The sequence below is a fragment of the Schistosoma mansoni genome, chromosome 7 (assembly GCF_000237925.1).
Source record: "Schistosoma mansoni strain Puerto Rico chromosome 7, complete genome".
Classification (NCBI taxonomy): Eukaryota; Metazoa; Platyhelminthes; class Trematoda; order Strigeidida; family Schistosomatidae; genus Schistosoma; species Schistosoma mansoni.
This window is the reverse complement of record NC_031501.1, coordinates 8,690,545-8,709,601: the sequence shown is the minus strand read 5'-3', so window position 1 is coordinate 8,709,601 and position 19,057 is coordinate 8,690,545. Positions and strand designations below refer to the sequence as shown.

Here is a 19,057-nt window from a genome sequence, read left to right as displayed (position 1 = left end):
CGTACACTGGGATGAAGCAGCTATCCAGTGCTTTCCAGTTCTTAATAGTAATCTAACTAGAAGAAGATTTAACAATCCCCTCATCACCTAACTATGCTTCAAAAAGAAAACGTAAGATCCCAGTACCAGACATTATTACAAAGTTGACGGATTCAATATTACACGTGCTTTGAGTTATAGCTTCAAATGACCTCGTCCATTACTATATACATACATAATTTACATAAATACACATGTATTAGTGATGGAATGAATCCGTCAGATTAAACATTCTAAGCACACACACACACACACAAACATGCCAGCACATATACAGTGTAAAAAACAGCAACAACAACAACAAATGACCACCACTTACGATTTGGTTTAGTGAATGTAATAGTGTTATTTTAATCGTTTTGCGTGTGGGTGTGTGTGTGTGGACGAAACCATAATATGAGTTCACATTAAATTACATTATTCAATCTATTGTCTATATGAAAATGTATTTGGCATATGTAGATATACATATATCTATGAATACCATTATTTTTTTTATCACTAACAAACTATAAATAGAGACTGTCACATTTATGTAATTAACTAATTACTGGGTGTAAAACTAATCGACCCAGATTACATAGTAACCATGTATACATTTTAATTGATTTTGAACAATGAGAAAAACAGACTGTCCATTGTAACAATGATATAGGTGAATGGAAGTTAACCAGGCAAATAAGTGAACATCCGTTGAGAAACTATTCAAAAGTAACATTATGTATTGAACAATTGTTACATTCTAGTTTGATCATACTAATTATCCTTAGTTGGTTAGTTATAATTAACGGAGAGTCTAGTACAAATGGACATCAGTCTAAATAACAAGATAAGTAACAGGATATTTGAAATAACTGTAGTATCCGTACTGGAGTGATACAGTTCGAAAAGGGAGTAATTGAAAGAATGGAAAAGTACAAAGTAATATTGAAGATTAAGTCTTAGAGGAAGATAAGTAGTAAATGGATCTCTACTGTGATTGATTCTAAACCATATCATGCAACATCTTCAACAACGATTAGAGACTATCACACAGACCTCAATTGGTTAACCTCTATCTAACAATATCCTTCAGACCAACGACTGATGCGAGGTCTTGTTTCAGTCACACTTAACTTTCTTTTAGCCTACCTCTGTACCAGCTAACACGACGCGCTGAAGCAGGTAATGGTTGGTCATACATGTCCAACGACTTTAGTCGATGAAGATTCGAAACCTCATCAACAAATTTGTTATTTTAGCTGAGTAACCTATGCCTAAATATCTGGTTCCGTGGACTGCATAATATACATCTAGACCACTGACTCGGTGGTATTATGTAATACTGTCAAGAGTTACTGATGTACTCCCGACTTAGTAGATTATACAGGTTCATAGTTGCTTTGCAATAGAATGCTGGGAAAACATGGTCTTTGAAACAAAAGGACATCTATAGGTGTTATCAGTATTTAATTTTAGACATCATAGAAACGGTGGTACCAGGATTCAGACCCGTGAACTGATGGATGATAACCGAATGCTTAAAACACCAAGTCCTATTCGTTATAAATTTCCGCTGATTATCCCCCAATAAATGTGGGCCCACTAATAAACACATGCTTAGAGTATACAATGAAATCACAAATCAACCTAATTTATATAGCCATTTAAAACCAAGTTAAGAGCTTGTCACGAGACCTGACGGTCTTGTATTTCATTCCCGGCAGGGTTATGGGTGTAGATTGTTGAGGAGTCTCATGCTAGGACGAAAATGGCTGTCTAGTGCTATCTGAATTCCAGTAGTTGTTAAACTCCAGTTGACTCATGTTTACGATAACATTCAACAATCTTCATAAACCTCTTGTACTAACAAAATATATACGCTAATTCTTAAGTGAGTAACTTTCAAAGTCTCCTATTTTCATTTACCACTATGAAATCTTAGCATTGGATTAACAATAACAATAGTCAGTAGTTGCATTGGTTATTTAAACTTTCCCATTGATGTTATAGACTATAATTGGTCAGTCTCTTTTGATATATATAGATCTGTGCAGATTCCATTGATATTGACAGATCACAAGCACTAAAATCTATAATATCAACGGGAATATTCAAACAACCAATCACGTTACACAAGCCAGTGTCTATTCGGTACCAAGTTCAAACTACAGTGGGAACACCCAACTAACGAGTTTCAGATACGACAAAACACATATTCTGAATTCCCCAGATCTTCATGAAATAAAACTGAAATGAAATAGTTCCAACATTCTATGTAGTAAATTAGTGTAGGCGGAGGAAGAAATCAGGAAGAAGCGCTAGAAGTGGATAGGACACACATTGAAGAAATCACCCAACTGCGTCACAAGGCAAGCCCTTACATGGAATCCTGAAGGTCAAAGGAGAAGAGGAAGACCAAAGAACACATTACGCCAAGAAATGGAGATGGAGACATGAGAAGAATGAACAACAATTGGATAGAACTAGAAAGGAAGGCCCAAAACAGAGTGGGTTGGAGAATGCTGGTCGGCGGCCTATACTCCATTAGGAGTAACAGGTGTAAGTAAGTAAGTATTCTTATCAAGATAAATGTTGGAATACTAATGAAATTGTACTAAAATATAAACCATCATAAAACTTATACACATTCAATTCAATCCAATTTTCTTTATTCATACAAGTTACATTTCTCTAAATAGACATGTTCATTCAGTTTTGTACATTTACAAAGAATTCTGTGTTGTTGTTTTTTTTATATTTCTCTTTCTTATAATCAACTTCAATTCAATTTCTAACTAAGTCTCATCAATAAACTATCACAAGGTCAAAATCCCCTGTACCCAAATACACATATATATCTATACAGATAGAAACAAGAGAGAGAGAGAGATGTAGTAAGGGGAATGAACGAATTGAAAGTTATCGATTGGTTAAGCTATTGATTGGTAACTATAATCTATATGGAACATAAATAAATGACTTGATTTGGCCAGACCAAAATAAATACAAGCTTTTAAGAAAAATAATAATTTTTAATCAGCCCTGACTGACTGACTGGTTGGCTGACTATTCCTTCATCTTTTCCTTCATCACATAACAACAATAATTACCATTGATATACATATATATGTGAAGGGGAGAGAGAGGAGGGAGAGAGGGAGGGAGAAGGAGAGGGAGAGACATATGTAGACAGACAAAAAAATTGAACCTTATTCTCTATACACTATCGTTTAAAAAAAACACAATAAGAATAAGGGAAAATTGAAAAGAAAAAAAAATACTCACCTGTAAAAGAAAGAATATCATGTGTATTAGGGGTTAAAAAAGGGTTAAACAAGACTAAATGGAAAATGATTCATCATTTACCCATTCATCCATCTATCTATCAGGTAAATTTAGTTTTAATATAAACAAAAATTCATAGTTCAATCTAAATGTTTAGTGAAAAAATGTATCATATAAATATGAACAAAAGATCAATTGGTTTAAGGGAATGCTTTTTTTTTAATCACATGTACATCATTGATAGAGAGACAGTTAGGTTCAATGAAGTTAGGGGGGAGGGAGTGGGGTAGGTGGTTAGGCACGTGTAAATTTTATTTTAAATACCTAAGTAAGTACCGGACTCGAATTATGAATCTTTATTGGTTTAAAAACATAAATGCTTTAATTATTTATTAAGTCATCATTCTAGTGACAGATGATATGTTAAAAATTTTATATATATGTACATTTATATTGATACATAAAGATTCAAAGCCCCCAAATGCCTTGGTACGGCTGAGAGTGGGGAGAGTCAGCTCTCCCTCTCCAAATGCTCTCACATGGCTACGCGTATATAGCCTCTGTCAGGGAAGTCCTACTCACTACCTTCTCACAGCATTTCTGTTGTTCACGAAATTGAGAGGACCAAAAGCCAATGTCCGGTAGGAGCTTTAACCGGGTTGGTGGACACGGAAAGTTCACCTAGGGCAGTTGGAAAACCCTCATTACAAACCAATGGTTCACATGGGCTGACTACAGTATCCTGAGGGAACAAGTGGCATATGAACTAATCGTTGGTCACTGACTACTATGGGACTGTATCTCCTTACGATGCTCCACTGCCTTGTGGATCAGATCTTTACGTTAAAGGCTCCGGGTGTGGCCCCCTAAGAAAACCACCTGTTTCGGTTTGGGCACCCGAGCAGTATCATAGCCCTTACACAATTGTGTGGCACATATCTATCTGGTGCTTCCTTGTACCAATATTTATGTGTTGAAATAAATAAATAAATAACTACAAAGACATGTACATTAAAATGTTCACATATTTTAGAAATTTATTCGTAACATCAAAAATCTTGATAACATATTAATTTTGTTACATCGTAAAACAAAAGATGACATTATCAACGACAATCTCTATCCTAAAGATTTAAAATTTGTTCCAATATCATATGACGAAAGTGTCATCCAGTGACTAGTACATCAAAGAATTGAATAGTGGTTAAAATAATTGATTTATAGTCTAGAGGATAAGCGCTCGCTTACGAGACCGATAGGTCCTGGGTTCAAATATCGTGAGGCGGGATCGTGGATGCGCATTGCTGAGGAGTCAGTTAGTCAGTCAGCTACAACGTAGGACCAGGCACATATATACATCGGTCCAAATTGCCATACCTCGTTAGCACAACAAGATGAACACCGGATTCATAGAACTAATTAATTTAGTGGTGGTAGTATATAAAGAAAGGTTGTATATAAGGATATAGTATAGGAAGGAAAAAAAAGTTATGAAGCAATTTTAATCTCAAGGTTTAAGGGAAGACAGGGAGTGTATACACCTACGCCATTGTAATTGCTGAGGAGTCCCAGAATAGGACGAAACGGCCGTTCAATGCTTTCAATTTTTCTATGATGGTCTAGCTTTAATTGACTCATGAATTCAACTATTAAAAAAATTACTAAAATCTCCACAAAACCCCCCTTCTGATTATTGTATTACAAGTTCAAGGTCTAATATAACAATCAAGTTTAGTATGGATGTCTTTTAAATTCTTTCGCAGATAAGCAACTTGAAAAATGTTTTGCAATCACTTATATTTTAAATGACTTAAATGACCTTAGATCAGGGGGGGGTTTGTGGAGAATTTAGTATTTTCACAGTTGAAATCATGAGTCGATTGAAGCTAGACCTCATTTTTAACATCAGCTCTATTAAGGGTTGTCAATCAGTTAGTTAGTCATAATCAATGTAGAGCTTAAGACAATTTTCTCTAAAACAAGTTTCCATACTACACTAGCATGATGAGCGGAATATCAAAGGAGTCGAAATAATTGTAATGATAATAATAATTGGAAAGATTAAACAATGAGAATATGATGTGAAAACGTAGAATGAAAAGATGCGTATGAAGGAATACTGGGACTCAAAATCTGAAAGGAGATAAGGAGTGAATGTATCTATGGAAATGCGACCGATTCTTATTTAGGTCACACATTTTCTCCAACAACTGATCATGATCATTACACAGAACCCAACCAGTTAGTCTGTGACTACCAATATGGATCGAACCAATAGCGTCTGACTGATGTCATGTCCTGGTTCAGATATACCTATATACCGACTTGTTATTGTTACCTCGTAACATATGCCTAGCCACAGGAATATCCGCTAGATCGTTCCGTGCCACATGAGCTGCAAGTCGATCATATTTTATGGTTGTCTACCACTTATCAGTTAGAATTTGACTTTCCATTTTAGTAGCCGAAAGTGTTCATAACAAACACGAAAAATATTTAGCTAAAAAATTGAAGATTGTTATATACAACCACAGTTCGAACTTCATAGAATAATTCATAAATAATATTTTCAGTGAATCGAAATTTGATCAGTGCTTAAAAATTTCCAGCATAGATCCCAGCATAATTCATAAAGAATTCAGTAATCCAAAACAATGATACATAGAGTGTTGTTAATTTACTGATAGTTAGTATTAGGTCAGAGCACTGTCATCGAAATGCTTGAATACTAAATATTTCTATTTAAAGCTTCTCAATATTCCGTCAAAAATATAACACACCCAGTTAGTCGAATTCCCTAGTACAACCGAGGGTGGAGAGAGCCCGATCTCCCTCTACAAATGGCCTCACATGGCCACGCGTATCCAACCACTGTTACAGAAGTCCTACTCACTGTCTTCTCTCAGAGAGGGGTGTTGTTTACGAAGTTGAGAGGAAAAAAGGAAATGTCCGGTGGGGGCTTAATACGGGTCAATGGGTACGGAGCATCCACTAAGGAGAACTGGAAAACCCTGATTTTGAACCAATGGTACATATGGGCTCCAGAATACTGAAGAGATAAATGGCGTACGAGCCTATTGTTAGTCACTGACAACCATGGGACTGCATCTCCCGACGTCGCTACACTGCCATCTAGATTAGAACTCTGAATCAAAGGGTAGAGGAGTGGTCTCCTAAGAAAACCAACTGCTTCGGTTTGGGAATCCGTGCAGTATCCCAACCAACAATTAAATTGAATAATAACTACTTTGTGTGGCGCATATCTATTTTGGTGCCTCTCTGTACCAATGTTTATGTTTGAATAAATTAGAAGAAAACACTAATCAATAAGATAGTCAATAACCCTGTATATGGTAAACCCATGAAAACCAATTAAACTTCTAGTCATGACACAGCAAAAGTAATTCCAGTGTTTATATTACCACAGACTAAATCATATGACAAAAGCGGATTGGGAAAGTGACAACATGTATTCTCGTACATTTAGAAAATCAGACATTGACAGTAGAATATTTCACATTTCATGTAACTAATAGTTACGATATACAGAAGAAACCTACATATGACTGCAAGAAGATTGTTGGAAGTGTGTCTAAATTCGAAACCATCCTCCTTTTACAAATTCTACCACAGAACAACGTCAAATCATTTCATGAGATAGATGAAATTATAACGGGGAGTAATTGGACCTGATGTAGTCAAGTTTTTGTGGGTGAATGACGTACAAACTTGTATTCTACAGCTGGTTATTTTAAGCGACTTTTTGACATAGAGATTTTTGTTTGAAAGCCGATTAGAAAATATGTCTGATACATTACCTTAACAGCAGGAGTTATGAACTTAACATGATCTACTTAGATTAAACAGACCGATAAACAATACTACTTGTTTTTTGTTGCAGGAAAATATCGATCGCTCATACAAATGAAGCATTTGAATTCAATTTAATTATCAACCTTTCATTATATTATGACATCGTTATTTCACGATACTGTCAATCTACGATAATGTAAGCAAAGATGGATAGTGGCTAACAGTGGAATCCAGGACGCACGTTTCGTTCTATTTGGGACTCGTCAGCTGGATGTACCTGCATCTCAGAGTTGATGTTCACTCTGGGACTCGAACCCAGTACCTTTCGCTTCAAACGCCATCGCGTTATCCACTCGGCCACCGAGTCCTGATAGCCATTTGCTTGTGCGATGGGGTGATTGATGGGAAGATTCAAACAAACAATACTGAATGAAATCTACGATAATGTTTTTTTAACTCGTCAAACACTTCAACTGATGATACACTGCAGGGTAATATAACGAAATATTACAAACCAATGTTTTAAAATACATACCTAAATCAAATTATTAGTTGGAGATATGGGAGTGAATGATTAGTTTGCTACTGACTACTAACCAATCATTCTAGTTTATGAATACATCTTTGTTTAGTAATTATAGATAATAAAAGCTACAGTTTGTATGAAGCGATAAAGTCTAAATAAGAACAGAAAAACGACATATTCTATTCGTTTAAATGGTGAATCTCACTACCTTTAGAGGTGTTGTGTTTTATAGGAATGAGAATGCAGAATCCCGAACTTGAGGTTCAAATATTTTTCATCTCCGAATATTACTGTTTAATCACAGTATGATCAACTAGACGCTAACTTCTATTCTGATCAATGTCTGGCAACAACTCAAGTCGATGAGCTGTTCAGTCTTTAGAACTCTGTCCAGAGAGTTCCGACAAACCAAGAAATCTCAATTCGATAAATCATCCCTCGTTTCAAGATACTAAGTTTAAAATTGAATGACTTAGCATTTTTTTTCCACTCGCTTACAGTTTTAGGAAGTGATGTCCCATATAAAAACAGCAAAACGACAACTGTAAAACGTATTCAACTCACCAAACTCGCTATTTTAAGGTAATAATATCCATTAAATTATTAGCAGTACGCTGAAAAATACGTTCGTGGGCCTCATCAATGTTGTCATCAAGGGTCAACTCATTTGGGGACAACAAAAATCGATTACTGTTTTCAGACATATCTACCTTGGAGAAGTCACATTAAATGAGTTTACAGTGAAATCCTAATTAACGAAATATGATATACAGACCACCACAGAGACCTTTCGGAAGATGAGCAAGGCAGACACGCTTAACAGTTTACTGGTTAAGATGAACTATCGTTTGGGCTGACTACTACAACTGGCATTCCCATAACTGTTAATTTCCTACATTATCATTTAATCTGACCATAGATATATTTCTAGGGGTAACTTCTCTATTCATCTAAACTTTCGGCGATCACAAACTGTAAATGATACCTCATTGTGGTGATGTTCGCACGTTATTAAGACTCAACTAAGCTCAAATGGTTATGGCAACTGTCTTTTAAACGATGACATAAAGGTGTTTTCAAAAGATGGCTAGTACCTCAATTGATACTAATTTTACACAGAAGTCAGCAAAAGCCACTTTGAAAAATTGCACACCTACCATTGCTTCAAATATTTCTGGACCAAATGAAAGGATTTAAAATATGAAGCTAATAATATAAACATAAAACCTTATACGGAAAGTTCTAGATGAATGACCCTTAAACTGCCTTACCTTTGAATCTACAATTACGATTCCGAGTCAATGAAAGCCCCAATACTAATCCAGTCTTTCATTAAGTTCACCAAGAACAGGATACGGCTAACTAGGAAGTATTAGTATGTTTTAGTATTACAATTCTGTCCTATCGCTGTTATAAACTCTTTATTTTTGGCCTCATCGCCTCCTCTATGTGCAACCAGTGCAAACGAAGCTTAAGAAATACTAGCCCCCCAATGCCCTGGTACGGCCCAGAGTGGGGAGAGTCAGCTCTCCCTCTCCAAATGCTCTCATATGACCACGCATATATAGCCTCTGCTAGAGAAGCCCTACTCACTGCCTTCTCGCGGCATTACTGTTGTTTACGAAATTGAGAGGACGAAAAGCCAATGTCCGGTAGGAGTTTTAACCGGGTTGGTGGACAAGAAAAGTCCATCTAGGAGAGTTGGAAAACCCTCATTCTAAACCAATGGTTCACATGGGCTGACTACAGTATCCTGAGGGAACAAGTGGCGTATGAAAAAATCGTTGGTCACCGGCTACTATGGGACTGCATCTCCTTACGATGCTCCACTGCCTTGTGGATCAGATCTTTAGGTCAAAGGCTCTGGGTATGCCCCCCTAAGAAAACCACCTGTTTCGGTTTGGGCACCTTGGCAGTATCATAGCCCTCACATAAATCAAATGAGATTTGTGTGGCGCATATGTATCTGGTTCCCCTTTGTACTAATATTTATGTGCTTAAATAAATAAATAATCATCTGAAACTACACTGAGAGTGTTAGACTGGACAGAAGTATACATAGCCCAAACGTGGTTATTGATTTTACTAACCGATGTTGGGGGGCGGGTCAGAATAAACATCTCTTTACGTGTCTAGAGATTTGTTCGTGACCTTTAATGATGTATGTGTAACGTTTAGTTTGAAAGTAAAGCAGGTATTTCTGGGACAAAATCAAAGAGAAGACTTCCCGTGCTGTATGATTATGTAGAACAATAAGAACTTGGAAGAAAAGGGTACGCCTAGGTAGATAGAGTATGTAAAGTTGAAAAAAATGGAAGGTCATAAAATTGTAACCAAAAGGAGAGATAACGGTTACAATTAAATGTAGCTGCATCTAGGTAGCTGTTACGTTTTTAACAAGCACAAACTAATAATTAAGGTTTAAGTATACTGTGTAACAAATTGATCTGTATTGCTGTAAGGCTGTGAAAAACAGCCTCATAAATTATATATACGTAGGCTGCAAAAACGTTTATTATCTTCAAAGCATTCTTTGCATATGATGGAGCTATGGAATGAGAAGTACCGAGATCAAGCGTTGGAAAATGGGTAAAAGTAGCAACTTGGTCGATGAGGCTATGCAACCTTAATCGATTGACATAGATGGGAAATGTCATAAACCCCTAGGTGGTGTGACCTTAGAATCCCCCCCCGAAAGCTTAATATACTATCTTGAATAAAAAATTTTAACAAGTGATACAGTGAAATCCTGATCCAATAAACAAGAATAAATAAAAGAACCTATTGTTGCAGCTATGAACCCTCTGTATACCAAGTACTTCACAAGAATTAGAAGTTACGCATTATTAACCAATGAATGAGGGATTCAATTCAGTTTCAGACATTCTAGCTGTGTATGGGTATGTATGAAGCTCCCGTATGACCTATTAACTACTATTGTATGACTTACTATTCCTGAGTTATTCCCAATTTATTAGCTACAGTCTTCTCACACTCACAGGCACTTTTGGAACTGATTTTGTGTAATTATTTTCTATTTTATGGTATAATGAGGTCTTGTTTGTTTGTATACATACCCAGTATGTCCGAAATATATGATTCATATAACGGAGGCTGATATTAACGTTCTGGACTGAACCGGATGGGTCAGGTGAGAAGCCAATACCTCAAAGGACCAATAAGAACACTAGGTTACTCGTACAGGTTTATGCGTCATTAGTCTGGTCGTATAAGTCAGTGTCTCTAATTGGTTATATTATCCCGTGATATATTAACAGGCCATAAGCTATAATCTGAGGAAAATCATTATTCTGTGAAATAAATTTCAAAAATTATTTGATGCTAAGGTTTTAATGTTGTGTGCCCATCATCTGATAATAACTAACCAGAAGATAGGGGGGAATATAGTTCGTCTATACCAAGAACATCTATCCATCATCAACTTGGTACAATATTATACAACACGTCAATGACAGATTTGGACAGTGCTAATCATTCAAATGTCCTTTAGAAATAATTGATGATAATTGCGCTACATTCAACATGGATGGAACACATGATAAATATTTTTCATAGTTGAAATCATGAGTCAATTGAAGCTAGACCACCATGGAAAATCGGTTAAGTGCTCTAGCGTGAGACTAGTAGATCCTGGGTTCGAATCTCGCGAGTGCGGGATCGTAGATGCGCACTGTCACTGAGGAGTCCCACAATAGAACGAAACAGCCGTTCAGTGCTTTCAGGTTTTCCATGATGGTCTAGCATTAATTGACTCATGGTTTCAACTATGAAAAATACTGAAATCTCCACAAAAAACCCCTTCTGACATGATAAACAACCAATTAAGAAAACATGAACACTATTTAAGAAGCATGGTAAGCAGAGATGGATAGTGGCTAGCAGTGGAATCCAGTTTGACGCGCGTTTCGTCCTATTTGGGACTCGTCAGCTGGATGTACCTGCCACATCTCAGAGTTGATGTTCACTCTGGGACTTGAACCCAGTACCCTCGCTTCAAACGCCATCGCGTTATCGCGTTATATAAGAAGTATGAATGAATAGGAGAATACAATGAACTTACCAGTATTTACTTTGACAGATTCATTTAAACAAGAAATAAAGTTAGAACTAATCCAATCATTTGTAAGAATTGGTGATGAATTAGTTAATAAAGATACACTAGTCAATAGTATTAAACCAAATGTTAAAATAAATAGATAATAATATATCTTAGAATGAAATACATTATATGATTTACTATTCCATTCCCATAGAAATGATTTTGTAAATGTAAAATTTAATAGGAACATTAAATCCGATTAACTTCCAAATTGTTGAATATGAATATGTAATAATAAAGCAATTTTGCCATTGACATATATATATTTCCCCAGTTTGGATGATTTACACTTTATAGACAAGCTCTAGTTCTGCTAACATTAATAATAATAATGAATATTCCACTTTAGTTTTACTAAAGATACTCCATTATAGATCATTGATGAATGCATGGATAACAAGATGGATCTACCAGAAGATGAAACCATCAAACCATGAGTATTGTGCCCGATCAATAACCGAGGCAAACTATGTTTATGAGTCTTAACCTTTAATAGAGTTAGATGATTGGTTTTCCAATAATAGCCAATCAGCATTTTTGTCTGATAAATGATTATCCAATCAGATAACAGCTATTGTCTTATTTTCTAATTGATGATTTGTAGATTTAATATGACCTTCAAAAACGAAAAAGACTGGATATGAGGTAATTCAGACATCTAAATGATACCCACATGGCTTAGACCAAAAGCTGTTTATGCATGTGACTGCCTTTGAATCGTTTGTCCAGAGGATTCTAATAGTTTTGGTTGTTTTTAAATTGTCATAATGAACAAACAGACAACTTAGTTTATAAGTAAAGATGGATAGTGGCTAGCAGTGGAATCCAGGACTCGCGTTTCGTCCCAGATTGAAGTCAGTCACTAGTGAGCATATGATGCGCACTGCTGAGGAGTCCCATAATAGGACGAAACGGCCGTCCAGTGCTTCCAGGTTTTCCATGGTGGTCTAGCTTCAATTGACTCATGATTTCAACAGTGAAAATACTAAATTAATTCTGCCTGTAGCCCGCGTAAAGGAGTAGGATTGGGCATGGATTTAGCGACCCTATACCTTAGAAAACTAACTCCCTAAAAAAACTCCAACCAGGAAAAATAATTCAAACCATTTAAACTCTGTCCTGGTGGTTGAAGGAAGAATTATGACGTCTCATGATGAAAGCCGAGATTTTTCGGAAGTCATAAGGCCGACTGCCCTTCTGACAACCAGAGCAATAATTTGTTTAGGTACATGGTAAGTCCGGAAAAGGATGAATAACAACTGGAAAGAACTAGAAAGGATTGCCCAGGACAGGGTTGGATGGAGAATGCTGGTGTGCGACCTATGCTCCTCCACGAGGGGTAACAGGCGTAAGTAAGTAAGTAAGTAATTCGTATATCACTTTGATTTATTTTTAATGTTATATAAATCTCTATTCATCATCTTCGTATTCTTATTTGTATCGTCTAATTCATGATTTCCATTAGCAAGTACCGATCCAGTTAAGTATTCTCTAGGCATTAAAACGGTCATGGGTTTGAATGTGGTGTTATTGAGAACGTTAAATCCCCAAAACTCATTTGAAAAAGGTCCTAATTTTGTAATTTTATTCTGGAAATTTGAATTTTCACGCCAAGAGACACTCAGTTGACCTACAGCTTACATTTCACACTCGGTAATCCTTGACTGTCATTGGTTGACAGGTTTTTTTAGTACCACATTTTGTGGCTCTCCCAAGGGCGTTTCTATCATTGTATAAATAAGCTTGATTTGTGTGCCTAATGACCTCATATTTTCTGGGTGCTTGTAAAATACATTCGCTACGCCTCATCAAGACTTCTTGATCAAGTTAGCGGAGCGGGGGACAGAGAACTAGAATAGCCTATAGTGTCACTATGTCTTTGACCTTCGAGTGAGGTGAACTCGTAATAGTATCAAGCATATCAGGTGTTAAACATAAAATGTAATTAGAGATAAAATCAGACTGCAAATTTTGACTGAATAATTAAGCGTCAGCATTTTTGTTGGGATTTGGTTACTGGTGGTATGTGTCAGTTACCAGTTGCTATAGAATGGCTAATTGCATAGTATACTTGCTGTCCAAAGTATTCTGATTAGTTCATATATACAGTCCTTGTGCTAATAATTAACTTATTCAAGTCCCGAAATCTCTTCAAAGTAATTTGGTTTGTTCAAAATTTATATTATGTGTTTCATTTCTAATGAGTATAATACTATTACAGATCTATTCTCAAACTTCTTGAGGTCTACCGTGGATTACGGATGCAACTTTGCTTAGAAAGTACTTATTTTTAATGCTATTATTATGTCTTCTTGAAGTCAAATAATCGAGAAACACTAGTTTTTCAAATGCCCTGGTACGGCTGAGAGTGGAGAGGGCCCGCTCTCTCTCTCTCTCTCTCTCGAAATGCTCTTACACAGTCACGCGTATATAGCCTATACCAGGGAAGTCCTACTCGCTGCATTCTCGCAGCATTACTGTGTCAACTCTGAATCTTTATTGGTTCTTCTCGCTTAGCCCTGTCCGTTTGAGTCTAGGATACAAACATCAACCTCCGCCACATGAATTGTATATATTTCGGACATACTTGGTTTATATACAAGCAAATCAGACTACATCATACCATAAAATGAAAAAAAATAAATATACAAGATCAAGCCAAATGCCCTGGTATGGCCGAGAGTGGGGAGAGTCCGCTCTCCCTCTTGAAATGCTCTCATATGGCCACGCGTATATAGCCTCTGTCAGGAAAGTCCTACTCACTGCCTTCTTGCACCACCGGTGTTGTTTACGAAATTGAGAGGACGAAATTCAAATGTCCGGCGCTTTAACCGGGTGGTAGACACGGTGAGTCCACCTAGGGCAGTTGGCAAACCCTCATTCTAAACCAATGGTGCACATGGGCTAACTCCAGTATCCTGACGGAACAAATGGCGTATGAACCAACAGTTGATCACCGACTACCATGGGACTTCATCTCCTCACGATGCTCCACTGCCTTGTGGATCAGACCTTTAGGTCGAAGGCTCTGGGATTGGTCCCCTAAGAAAACCACCTGTTTCGGTTTGGGCATCCAGGCAGTATCATAGCCTTCACAATATATCTGGTGCCCCATTGTATCAATATTTATGTGTTCAAATAAAATAAAAAATGTTTTTCAATCTAACTTTATCCGATAGATTATTTACCTGTTCAAATATTTCTTCTAATTTATCTCTTCTGATAACAAAGCCAACCAGTTATTGATTTTTTTTCGGAAAAAAGGTTAACCTGACACTTTGTAGACCTGTGTTAAATGAAGTTTACTGACCTATGATTTTTTTTTAAAAGCACAATCACATGTATACTACGTGTTATTATTATGTAATAAATGTATTGAAATTAGTCGATAATAAGATGTGTGTTAATCGGGTGTTATTTTAATGTATTTTCATAGCTGAAATCATGAGTCAATTGAAGCTAGACGACCATGGAAAACCTGGAAGCACAGGATGGCCGTTTCATCATATTATGGGACTCCTCAGCAGTGCGCATCCACGATCCCGCACTCGCGAGATTCGAAACCAGGACCTATCAGTCTCGCGCTAGAGCACTTAGCCACTAGACCACTGAGCCGACATCCAACGGTGTTAATGTTTAACTTCAACCAATCCACGATGATCAAACTTAAGACAAATGGATTTTCTTTTCTGTATCTTCCAGATTTTCAAGGTTTGAAAAGATTGACTATTATGAAAATATAAGCTAATATTAGTCAATCTGGTTAAACTTTTAAACCCGGAACATTTGAAATCTTACTTTATGGACCTTCAACGTAGATTACCAGACTGTCATCATTTTATACTCGTCCTATAAACATTTGATATCGACTATTTTCATTACTAAATATGAGTGTATCAACTAATATCCTCACTGAATAAACGGTTCATTTAATCTCTAGTTCTTCTATCTTTTAGATACTCACAGATATACTACTGTACATGGCTACCTTTAAGGTAGATACAAACATACAAAAGAGTGAATGTTACGCATCCATCTATTTGAAAACAGAGTAGTTATTGCGATGGATTTGTCTACATTAGATTACTTCTAATCACGTAACTATACACGTAGACTGCGGAGTGCGTTCATCTTCTTTTACGAAAGTGATCATTAATTATCATTGTGCCGAAGAATGTTTCATAAGGTTCTCCTATCCACACTATCAAACGCCTTCTCATAGTCAAGAAGGTTGATGTATAGTGACGAGTTCCATTCAATTGACTGTTCAAAGATGATCCAGTGTCACGATTCGGTCGGTGCACGACCGATTCTTTTGGAATCCGGCCTGTTGATCTCGAATTTGGGCGCCTCTGAGTTTTTCATCCGGTTCCCACATTTGCTCAGATCTCCTTTCTTCGATATCTTGATGAGATATCCTTCTTTCCAGTCCGTCGGCAATTGTTTCTCTTTTCAGATCTCCTTGAATAAGAGGTGGAGCATGTTTACAGTTACTTCTGTGTCTGACTTCAGTGCTACAGCTGGTATATTGTCAGGTCCTACTGCTTCCCTATTCTTGATTTGTCTGATGGCCATCTTGATTTCTTCGGTCGTTGGTGGAGTGCCAGCTATATGAAGGTCTGTGTGTGTTGCTCCGATGTCCGGTGGATTCAATGGATTTGGTCTGTTCAAGAGTTCCTCAAGGTGTTCTACCCATCTGCTCTACTGTTCTTGAATTTCGGTGACTGTCTTACCCTTTTTGTCCTTGACGGATCTCTCCGGTTTATTATATCTCCATTCTAGTTTCTTCATTGTATCATATAGCTGCTTCATATTCCCTTCTCTTGCAGCTTCCAACGCCGTCGTTGCTAGTTTTTCCATGTATTTCTGTTTGTCAGCTTTAATGCTCTTCTTCACTTGCTTGTTTGCTTCTTCGTAATCTGCTTGTGCCTCGACTTTCTCTGCTCGTGTTCGACTGTTGTTAATTACTGTCTTCTTGTTCCCCATGATAATGCTTCTTGGGACCCAAAACCTCCTGATGAGATATCATTCCTTCCTGTTTGATTATACTTATCCTTCCTAAATCTTTCTGAAAAGAATGTGAAGCACCTCTGTAGTTGCTTCTATGTCTGAATACAGTACTTCAACCAGTATGTTATTTGGCCCTGCTACTATACCACTCTTGATTGGTCTTATGGCCATGGTGATTTGCTCGATTATTGACGAGAAAACATCCTTGGGTAGGTCTAGGTGTGCTGCTTCGATGTCCAGTGAGTTTAGTGGGTCAGGTACATTCAAGAGTTCTCCAAAGTGTTCGACAGCAATTTTCTTGCCTTCTTTGTCCTTGATTGGCCGCTCTGATTCATTATATTCCCCTGGTGGATTTTTCGTTGCTTTATACAGTCATCTCATATTTTCTTCCCTTGAAGCACTGTCTGTCGTCGATGATAGGTCTTTCGTATATTTCTGCTTGTCAGTTCTCATGCTTTATACCACTAGTTTGTTTAGGTTTGTATACTTACCCAGCGCTATGACATTTTGCACACAAGAAAGTCCCGACCGTTGCTGCTACCTTGACGTGGTGGTCGGGCTTGCCTATCGTGATGAACCATTAGGGCTATACTGGCTGCAGCAATTGTTCCTCAAGGTCCTACCATGCCAAACAGGTCGGTTGAAGAGCAGTAAGAATAAAAGCAGCAAACCCAAGGTCCCAAGGCGAAGTCGTACTGCTGACTGTACAGGGGTGCGACAGCAGTAAGGTGTTTCGTTCAGACAACCAGCATAACAGCGATGCTGCCTTCCCACAAGAAGGGGTGTGGTTAGAAAAGGTCGACCCTAAAAATGCACACTTCGCCTTATCCCACGGATTTCCGTCTCCGGCGGTAAGGTCCCAACGAGTACGGAGCTAACACAAAAATTACCCGCAAAATGATCGTGAGTGACCGATCTCAAACAGTTGTCCCTTGGGCACTGCGGTCACGCTCTCAGGTCACTAAGAGCACTTCTAATCCAATTTCCTTTTCAGGTACCTCTAGAAGAACCCTTCCACGGTGTGGGCAACCGGGAAGTGATAACTGCCCTGATACGTCTAACAGCACTCAAGATCACTGTATTCATAATCAATATCCTTCTTCAATTCCTACTATTCCGTCTACCTCGACTTTCAACACTAAACTTCCTCTTTTGGCTTCCTTCTCAAGTGTCACCATGGTCAACGATTCTAGTGGGCGAAACATTGTCCCAGATCTGCTAAAACCTCGCTCCAAACTACACATTGGAGCCTTCAATGTACGTACCCTAAGTCAAATCGGTCGACAGGCCTCCTTGGCTAAGACCCTAGAATCTCGTACGATTGATGTATGCTGTGTTTCCGAAACACGCATACAGGATCCTAGTGTGGTCATTCACTTGACCTCACCTCGCCAAAACGGGGAGCCGACGAAATAAACCCTCCGCGTATCTGGCAACCCCATGACTAGTTCTCGTGGACTTGCAGGTGTAGGCATAGCACTTAGTACGAGGGCAGAACAAGCACTATTAGAATGGATCCCCGGTTACAGTCGCCTGTGTGCTGTTCGGCTAAATGGCTCCATAAGGATGGGGACACACGTCGTTGCCTTTTCGTCGTTTCTGCCTACGCTCCCACTGACTGCAGCCAGGATGAAGTGAAAGATTACTTTTACAGAAAGCTCTCTGAACTTCTTCAGAAAGCTAAGCGCTCAGACATAGTACCCGTAGCTGGTGACTTTAATGCCTAATTAGGTAGCTTAAGCCAAACAGACATTTGGGTGAGTATTTTGGTATTCCGGCTTAGAGGACGGAAAATGGTGACCGTCTGTTGCAAATATGCTTTTAAAATCGTTTATTTTTAGCAAACACTGATTTTAAGCATAATGAGAGACATCGTTTAACATGGCGACCACCTGCACCAAACCAACGATGGACTCAAATAGATCATGCTGCCATCAGTCATCGTTGGAGAGGCTCAATAGAAGATTGTTGCTCGTACTGGATTACATGTTTAGACTCTGATCAAGCTATAATACGGGCACGCATTTGTTTGCGCCTCACTTGACGCAGAAAATCTACACTAAGAAGACCCATTAGGATTGAACTGGAGGACGAGAAAGTCAAAAGTAAGTTCTAGGAACAGTTGAGTTCATACATAGGCAGTTCTGAAAACGACGCTGACCCAGATGTCGCTTGGGAAGATATACAAACAGCTGTGGAAACAGCAGTAACACCTACTAGTAATTTAAACTACAGGGTTACAAAAACCAATGGATTTCTTCCAAGTCTATTTCACTGATGGA

The 19,057-nt window shown here is 37.8% G+C and overlaps 1 protein-coding gene and 1 non-coding gene across 2 annotated transcripts in view; both read right to left on the bottom strand.

Annotated features, from left to right (window-relative positions):
* Smp_164270 (putative cell adhesion molecule) overlaps positions 1-12,193 on the bottom strand; it is a gene marked incomplete at its 3' end in the record, with an annotated part of 74,651 nt that extends 62,458 nt beyond the window's left edge. The window contains exon 1 of the mRNA XM_018798778.1: positions 11,727-12,193. Coding sequence (XP_018653686.1) covers positions 11,727-11,955 — 229 coding nt within the window. The 5' untranslated portion in view covers positions 11,956-12,193. The remainder of the gene's footprint in view (positions 1-11,726) is intronic.
* On the bottom strand, positions 7,417-7,483 carry Smp_tRNA_01701_Gln_TTG.1.1. Its single transcript has one exon. It is a non-coding gene (tRNA).
* Positions 12,194-19,057: the final 6,864 nt, after the last annotated feature.